The 8,961-nt window shown below is 48.8% G+C and overlaps 1 protein-coding gene across 2 annotated transcripts; it reads left to right on the top strand.

The window, feature by feature from the left end:
• The first annotated feature begins 522 nt into the window (after nucleotides 1-522).
• Nucleotides 523-7,716, top strand: RGS4 (regulator of G protein signaling 4). Of its 2 annotated transcripts, XM_058700552.1 has the most exons (5): nucleotides 527-701; nucleotides 3,587-3,691; nucleotides 3,976-4,037; nucleotides 4,621-4,787; nucleotides 5,228-7,716. In XM_058700552.1, the coding sequence occupies exons 1-5, from the start codon at nucleotides 658-660 to the stop codon at nucleotides 5,465-5,467; spliced, it is 618 nt and encodes a 205-aa protein (XP_058556535.1). In that variant the 5' UTR covers nucleotides 527-657; the 3' UTR covers nucleotides 5,468-7,716. The 2 variants fall into 2 exon arrangements, with proteins under 2 accessions (XP_058556536.1, XP_058556535.1); XM_058700553.1 differs by lacking the exon at nucleotides 4,621-4,787 and having other exon boundaries at nucleotides 523-701; nucleotides 5,228-5,425.
• The last annotated feature ends 1,245 nt before the right edge of the window (nucleotides 7,717-8,961 follow it).

The raw sequence follows: 8,961 nt of genomic DNA, 5'->3' as shown, positions 1-8,961 counted from the left end.
ATTTCTAATGCAAAAAAAAAAAAAAAAAAAAAAAGGAAATGCATTGAGATTCGGTCCCAAAGTGAGCTCACCGAGTCTTGCTGCCAGCTTTCCTTCCAGGAGGCAACTTTTCCTTGACATTGTTTTTATATTAGAATGAATACACCTATGTTTCGTAGCATGTGACACTCTCCCTCCCCCTCCCCCTTTTCTAGGAATTCAAAACCCCATACCGACATCGGTAGGGACACTGAACACATTTTTCTTCTCCTTCCTCCCGCTTCGCAAAAGGTTTCTCCCGGGCTGTTCACTTAGCACGGTGATGCGTCAGGACCTCCCTGCTCATCTCCTGCAGCCGGGGAGGCGGGCGCTGCGGGGCGGGCGGTTTCAGAGCTGCCGTCTGATTGGCCGAGCGGCGAGGGGGGTTCAGAGCTGCCTTCTGAATGGCCGGGCGGCACGGAGGCGGGGGGGGGGGGGGGGGTGGTTCCAGAACTGCCGTCTGATTGGCCGGGCGGCGTCGGCTGGGCTATAAAAGGGACCCGGCCAGCCTCGTTAGCAGCTCGCAGATTTCTGACAGCGTCTTCCGCGAGAGGAGGGCCGGGGAGCTCGAAACAGAAGCCGCAGCGCCTCCTGCCTGCCGCCTTTCCTCCCCAGCTTGCGAATCCCACGCCTAACAAGATGTGCAAAGGACTTGCAGGTCTCCCGGCCTCTTGCTTGAGGAGGTAAGATCATTTTCAGCCACTCCCCGCGTTACATTTTCGGGGAGACTTGCTTAGTTACTTACCTGTACCACATGCCGACCTCGTTCTTTGGAATCAGAAACAGTGTGGTCAGGAGAGCCTCGACCTGCCAGCTTTCCTCCGAGACCAGCTGGACACTGTAACTGGAGGAGTGTGCTCCCCAGATGTTGGCACCTGTGTGTTGTTTTATATTGACCTCGGTTTCGAGGACCGTCCCGATCCTCTCACCAAGCTAGATCGAAGGAAGAAGTGATCAGAGGGTTTCGGACTCAATGCGGTGGTCTGTGATTGTTGTTATTATACCTGAGCATCATTGGGGTCTGTGGAATCATGGCTCTGAGCTTTCCCGATGGCGGGGGGGGGGGGGGGGGGTAGGTCTTGTTTAGGGAAAGATACCCCAGAATGAGGCTTGGCTCCAACATGGGCACACTGTGCTTTCTGTGTGGTGCTGCAGTATCTAACACTCTTTACGCTCTTATAAGCAAGTGTGACAATACAGTATGAGTTTCAATAGTGGGTCCCCCTGCTCTCACTGCCCCTTCCCCCAGCTCCTGAAATGCCTTATGTGAATGGTGGTTGAAAAGTGTTGATCCTAACAAATCGTTAAGGGTTCTGTAGAAGATCTCATCCTACCTTGTCAATGTAGTGTCAATGTACTGTCTCTTGATTTAAATAAATAAATAAATAAATAAATAAATAAATAAATAAAGCTACTTCATAGGTCCTTGTATGCCTTTGGCTTTTAAAAAGATAGAAATAAATGCTTTCAGAGAATGCTTGTATATTAGCCAGCTGAAGAAAAAGGCAGAACTGGTGCATATTACATTATTTCATCTTACAGTTAAAGGTAGAAAGTCAGTCTGTAGGTAACACCATCCCCTTGTTTCCCTGCAAATACAAATCACCTTAAATTTCAGTTTAGAAGTATCCCAGAAAGCACAGTCTTCTGTGCAGTTCTTAGAAGTTTCCCTTTCGAATATTCAGGAGTGTGAAAGAATATTCTTTGTAAAAATACGCTTTCATGGCCGCTTTTACAACGAAGCACCTATGGAACGAATGCCCCTGACCTCCACCATTCCTATCCTGAGCTGAACGGAGCAAATCGTATAGAGCTACGGTTAGCTCATCTATAAAATTACCCTCACAAAATACAGGACTGCCAGGAAAGAGTTACGCTCTGGGAAGGATTTTCGGGGACAGATGAAAGATTGCACGAGTCTGCCCGAGGAGCTAAGGGGAGGTAGCCTCTGATCAGCAAGGTGGACGGCTCTTCCCCCTCCTCGCTGGTCAACTGCAAGTTAAATAGTCCAGTGCTTCGCCCTAGCATCAGTGCCTGAGACTGCAGAAGGGCATGAACTGCTCAAGGTCACACAGGCAGTGCGTGGCAGAGTGCGGATCAGATCTGGTTTCCTGACTCCAGTGACCTCTGAAGTCAGGCTGGTTTTTCTGCTTATGGTTGCACTGTGTTGGAAGGACAGATGTCACATACTTGCTAAGCCTACTTCCAACTCTTTACGAGACGACTTGCACTGATTAGTAACTCAGGTCTCACCCTGACCCAGCACACGGAAAGGTGAAATCAGTTCTGTTTGGACCGAATCACAATGTATTTCTGTCTTAGAATCACGTGAGCCTTCGTGATTATATATTGGTATCATTAAGGAGGATTTTTGCATCCCCTGGCCAATTGGAGAAGCAGAGGAGGGAAAAATGGGCTTGTAAAGAAGAGAAAATACCATTTTAGGGGCAGTCCACGAACATAATGGAATTCAAACTTTCTGGGGCAACGTGCATAGAGAAGCCACTGATCCATCAGAAGGCTTCCTAACATGGCTCTTTATCCTTGTGACTTTATTTCTCTCCCTCTCAGGAGGAGCATCTAGCCTCTCACTTCTTTTACAATGACATTTCTCTTTTAACACTAGGTCCTGGCTTTTATAATAAAAGGGATCCAAGCCAAAGAATAATTAACAGAGAGAGAAAGTCGAGCTTAAAAACTTATTAAAAGCTGCTTCTTTCTGAGTGAGTCATGCGCCCGGCCGTCCCCTCGCTACCTATTAAACAGGGACAAATAAACTGGAAGCTCGGCTCGAATGAGACAATCACTAGCTGCAGTGATGAGTCTGGCTTGCTTCCCTTTATGGTTTTTAAGCCTCGGATGCCCTTTATCGTGTAAACGGCCTTACAGTGTAGATATTAGACAGGAAAGCGGCGGCAGCCCCGGAGGATTGCTCTAGAAGCAAGCCCCGAAGGAGCTCAGGTTTCGCCAGAGCATCTGCGGTTGCCGCCTCCTCCCGCTGCTGGAGCTGCACACTCCGTTGCGTGCTGTGTATCCCGCTGTGAGAATTGCGGAATTGCTCCGCCCACCTCGTGCACGGCTGGGACCGCGCAGCCCTTTCCCCTCCGGAGGGGCTTCTGCAGGGCCCTCTGAGGCAGGTGCAAACAAGCGATCCCGGGCCAGAAGGTGGCGCGCCACATTTCACAGTTCCTGCTTGCTTTCTGAGGCCCACGGATCACCTGAAGAGCAGTCACGTTTTCAGCGTGTTTCTATGAGAGGCGCCAAAGCGTTCCATCGGTCAACATGACAGGCGTACAGAAGGGGCTCCTGGCGCCGACTGAGGGTCAGAACTCTGTCGCAGACAGGGCAGGCTGGGCCGTGACTCGAGCCCCGGGTTTTGTAGTGAGTCACGGGCAGAAACAGAAGTGGGATCTCGTTTTCCTGAGAGTTCACGCCACCGTCACCCCCCATCTCCTAAATTAACCGCTCTCCTGTCCCTTTCCTAGTAATGGACTCTTTGAGCTCTGCCACGAGGGCATCTGGTAAAGCAGCTAATTGGCTTTATTCTTTCTCCTCTTCTTCGGTGCAGTGCAAAAGACATGAAACATCGGCTGGGTTTCCTGCTGCAGAAATCTGATTCCTGCGAACATAATTCTTCCCACAGCAAGAAGGACAAAGTGGTGGTTTGTCAGAGGTAAGAGAAAAGGCCTTGGGGAAAACCCACGGGCTATAAACTCTTTAATGTCAGAGATGTTCTATGAGGAAAGAAAGAAGGTATGGTCCTAGTGAAGCGAGATTTGCATTTGAAATTTCCAGGCACTTAGTGGAAAGACTGCCCTCCTCGGCAACAGATCGCATCCTCAAGATGGAAAATAAAATACCCGCATTTTTCTCAGGATCTTAAATTTCTTGCCGTAGTTTTGTATCACAGCATTCAAAGTTATCATTATTATTTTTTTGTCTCTGTAATGTCTCCAGGGTGAGCCAAGAGGAAGTAAAAAAATGGGCTGAATCACTGGAAAACCTGATTAGCCATGAATGTAAGTCTGATGACTTTCTTCCCCCCTAGAATGAGGACACAAGCTCTCTAGATAGCCAAGTTGTCTCCCACTATATTTGATCTAATAGGAATTGCAGAAAGGGTGGGGGTTTCCTCTGACTTCCAGACTTGGGGGAATCAGTCTGTTTGAAATTTTCCCGTGCCCTAGAGCGTCGTGATACGTAATGAGAAGTTCGTACGGACCCCATCTCTCTCACCACATGGAAAAAGGGTAGAGGGAAAAAATATGCCAAATACTGACGTTTCTTGCAGAGTCGACCTCAGTATCTCCTTCTCCAACTGACTTTGGCAATTGGTAGCTGCATGGGCATTTCAGAAACACCATTTTCTGGAATGAGACTTCACACCTTGAGCAAAGAGCACTAGGTATAACTGGGATCCAATAGATATCAAACAGATTAAGGTTACCTGACCCCAAGTGATGCCCCAGAAAGTGGGGAGAGAGGGGCCTGTTTGAAGTCTCCATGCTTTATTCTCTCAAGCACGTTGGCTTTTCCTGAAATATGCTGTCCAGGAGGCCGGTCAGTGTGGTGATGAGTGTGGGTCTCTCTCCCCCATCACAGGTGGGCTGGCGGCTTTCAAAGCTTTCTTGAAGTCTGAATACAGCGAGGAGAACATTGACTTCTGGATTAGCTGTGAAGAGTACAAGAAAATCAAATCGCCCTCCAAACTGAGTCCCAAGGCGAAAAAGATCTATAATGAATTCATCTCAGTCCAGGCCACTAAAGAGGTAGGTCTTCGTGGCAGAGAACTCCCTGGGTCTTGGTGAAATTGCCTACAAGTGGTATTGAATGGCATGGACCTTTAGATGATCCGAGTTAAAGGAAAAGATAGAGCCGTGGAAGAGGTCATTACGGTCTCGACCACCTCAAGTAAATCATCAAGAGAAAAAGCTCTTTTGTTATCCGGGTGACTTGGATGACCTCCCTTCACGAGTGTTTTGATAAATCTCCCCAGTTTGTGAGACAGAATGAGGGTCGTGCCCTGCCTGCCCAGAAGCAGATGAACCTTTTATAGTCTGTCACTCGCAGGTGCCAGGGTGGCGCGGAATGTTCTGTTTTTCCATTTCCGGGGTATGGAAGCCGCACACTCCTGATTCACTACGAAGCATGCGGCCTCCCGTCCTCCCCAGGGCAGCGTGCCTAATACGTCTCGGCTTTCACCCTGCAGGTAAACCTGGATTCTTGCACCAGGGAGGAGACAAGCCGGAACATGCTGGAGCCCACGATAACCTGCTTTGATGAGGCCCAGAAGAGGATTTTCAACCTGATGGAAAAGGATTCCTACCGCCGCTTCCTCAAGTCCCGATTCTATCTTGATTTGGCCGACTCCTCCAGCGCTGGCTCGGAGAAGCAGAAAGGAGCCAAGAGTCCCGCAGACTGTCCTTCTCTGGTCCCCCAGTGCGCCTGATTGTCACACGGCGCCGGAGGCTGACGCGCCAAGACTTCTGCCCGGAGAACCTGAGGCCGAATATTGATCCGTAGTAAGCACGAGGGCTTTTAACCCACCTTGTAGCTTAGTGTTCGTGCTGCCTGCCATGTGTGAGTCACTCCCATGTAAGAAGTAGATTTAGTGTTGGTGTTGCGGTGTCCCATCAGGGCAGGACCTCCTTCCAGTCCGGTTTTCCCAGATTTCCTTTAGGGTGCCACGTGAGCAAGTACCCACATAATGGCTTTGTAGGGGTGGCTTTTCAAAGACGTGGAGCTCTCTCCTCCCAACGGCTTGACCTCAGGTTTGTTGGTTGGTACATCTCATGTGACATCCACAAGCACATGTATTCTGTTGGCACTTTCTCTAAACTCTAAGTGTTTAGATGAGGTTGACCTATTATGTGTATATGTGTGTGTGTAAATATATGTATGTAGGCACATATATTTACATTTATGCGTATACACATATTTACATATATACATATATTTGCACACACATACATACACATTCTATGTATATGTGTCTATGTATATTACATATGTATTTCTGCAAGGAGAGATAGGAAAGACCCTAGGTGCTCATCACTAGAGTGGGTGCACATACTTATATGCACGTTCTGATCCCTGGCCTTTCATCCTGCAATCAAACAGGCAAACGGAACCAGCCGCCACGCAGGCCAAGAAAGGCATGCTAGTCCGGGGAAAGTTGATTCTGTAAAACTCCATAGATCTTGCTGGAGAAGCAGCCAAGGGACTTCATGCGTAGTTTACTCACGGAGAGCCTCCCAGATTGAACCGTATCCTAAGGAGCAAATATCCTAAAGAGTCTTATGCCTGACTGCCGCAGTTCTGTCTTGGGCTGGTTATTACTAACGGCACTTTCCAGCCCCTAAGCCGCTGGCTTCCCCTTCTTTGACTGGGTGCTTGGTGCATAATTGTTGGCAGGGTTGGTACAGAGCTGGGAGAGAAGATGTCTGAACTGAAGGAAGAAACGCAGGTGGGGCCTCGCCAGCTCTACCTGCTGGATGATACTGGCTGAGCGAGGGCACGGAACTTCGGAGTTAATAGTTTTATCCTTGACTCTTTTTCCCTCTCCTGAACAAGGTGCTCTCCTCATTTTGTTTTTGCCTGAGGACTTCAGCCATCAGAAGAGGCCCTTTTCTTCCCTGGGTGGTTGGTGGTTTCCCCACCGTGGGTCCAGGCTCTGTGCCTGCACCTGGAAACCAGCAGCAAGGGAAGGATTGTATTTTATAAAGGGATACCTGTTTGCACACACTGAAAAGCCCTTGTAAGTTTCTCTTTTGAGCGCAGGATCTTGTTCATTCCATTCCCGAACATCAGGACTAACAGAGCCCGGGGTATCTCCTTTTAGGCTCTGCAGACTAAATGAGAGAGAAAGGGGAAAAAAGAGAGCGAGAGATAGATTGTTAGAACTACTGTTCGGAACTTTTCAAGGTACATGAAATACTTGAAAATTTCTCATTTATGTTATTTATGATGTTTTGTACAATGTTTTTATTATTGTATTGTTTTATAAATGGGGGTGCAGGATATCACCTGAATTATTCATGAATGGCCAGGAAGTAATTTTCTTCTCATTCTTGTGAAACCACAGCCTCCGAAGCACACACGCACGCCTGCATGCACAATACCGATTCCTCCAGCATAGACGGCACACGTGAGCACCTTGTGGCTCCTAAGCCAACAGGCCGGGTCGCAGAAGGAAGACACCAGAGTGTGTATATGCAGATCTCACTGTATCGAAGATCTAGGTTTTCTCATTTGAGCCCTTCTTGTCTCTCTGGCAGTCCTTGCTTTCAGTGTTCCCAGAGTCCTTCGTCCGTGTCCCTTTTCTCCCACAGTTTTGTCTCTGGTCGACTCCAGGATCCAAACGTGTAACTCCGTTGATCTTGCCCTATTTTAACGGTCATGACTTTCAGATTGTACCTGTGCTCCTGGACCGCTATCTCACACAGGTCCAGAAGGTCGTTCTGAATGAGAAGTAAATTATTTTATGTAATACAATTTTCAAGTGTGTTTTTCAGTTGTATTTTCCTCTCCCTTTATCACCGCTGGCCATGCTGAGCTTACCCGCTCACAGCCCGTGGGCGGAATTCTCCCGTTTGCATGCCTGCTTTTATCATGTGCTTTTAAAGGCCTCAAAGCTGATGCTTCCCGTGAAACCCACGCATCTTAATAACAAGGGTAAATAAATGCTTCAGACAAAACTATGTGCTTGTAAACACATTAATGATCCACAGAGAAGCAGCAGGACGTAGGGTGATGATGGCAGAGGGCTCACATCCAGTCTTTGCTTGCTCCCATGCCAACTCTGGAGAAGATAGCAGAAAGTAGATGTTGTCTGTCTGCAGTTCCTGCCGCCGCTCCGCCTACCCCTCATCACGGAGCCGGGGCCGTCCTGGCTCCAGGGACTTTGCTAAGGGACTTGGTGCCGCCCTTCCAGGTCCTCAGTAACTGTGCCAGAGATAGAGTCCATCTTTCAGAGCTCCTCGCCTTCTACCTCCAATTATCTGCCCAACGAGAGAAGGTGGGAGCGGAGGAGACTGACAAGGGTGGAGGGGAGCTGTGGATCCCTGAGGGACAGATTCCTGCCCAAACTGCTCAAAAAGCCCTCCCTCCCCCCTACAGACTCCCTCCCCTCGAAAAGAGGTATAGGCTGTTCACATTCACGGTCACGGGTACTATATCCGTTATGTCAGGAGACTCCCCAGTTCCTGAAGTGTACTTTTCCCGTTGCGAGGGTCAGCTGATGGGGTGTTGGGGACCATGGATTTTCAACTATTTTGAGGAACAGATCCTTTTAAGGGGTCTGATGAAAATTATGCACCATCTCCTGAGAAAAACACACAGAGGGATCCAAACTTCTCAGAAATATTCAGAGGAAAGCTTTGCGACCTTGCCTCAAGACGCCCAGGGCCGCCCTTTCTGTCTGCCACGGAGACGGATCAGACTCGCCACAAGGGCCTGGTCGCTGCTCTCGGGTGTAGCACCATCTACCAAGTGTGGTGGAAGAATTCAAGTCACTGCTGTTAGCAAACGTGAGCAGTGCCCTTTCCCTCAGCCTCTACCTTCTCATGCTTTCTTTCTTCTTGATGGCCGGCCATGACATAAACAACACATACGTGCAAACTCTTGCTGACCGCCATCAAAGAGCGCATTTTAAAAAACCACTCATTATTGCTTATCATGGGCCGGATGTTGCCCTAAGCACTTTGCATAAGGTAAATAATTTGACTCTCACTCCAACCCTAAGATACAGACGCCAGTCACGGGCATGGCCTCTGTGAAACATCCACCACCTTTTGCCGAAGAGGAGACGACGGGGAATTATGTCCCTTGGCAAGGCCAAACTGCCATCGAGGAACAAAACTGAGATCTGACCTGAGTCATCTTTGCCTCCAGAGAGCGTGGCAGAGACATGAAGTGCTCACCAGATGCCCACACGCCGAGGGA

The sequence above is a fragment of the Neofelis nebulosa genome, chromosome 15 (genome assembly GCF_028018385.1).
Source record: "Neofelis nebulosa isolate mNeoNeb1 chromosome 15, mNeoNeb1.pri, whole genome shotgun sequence".
Classification (NCBI taxonomy): domain Eukaryota; kingdom Metazoa; phylum Chordata; class Mammalia; order Carnivora; family Felidae; genus Neofelis; species Neofelis nebulosa.
This window is presented reverse-complemented; position numbering and strand designations above follow the sequence as displayed.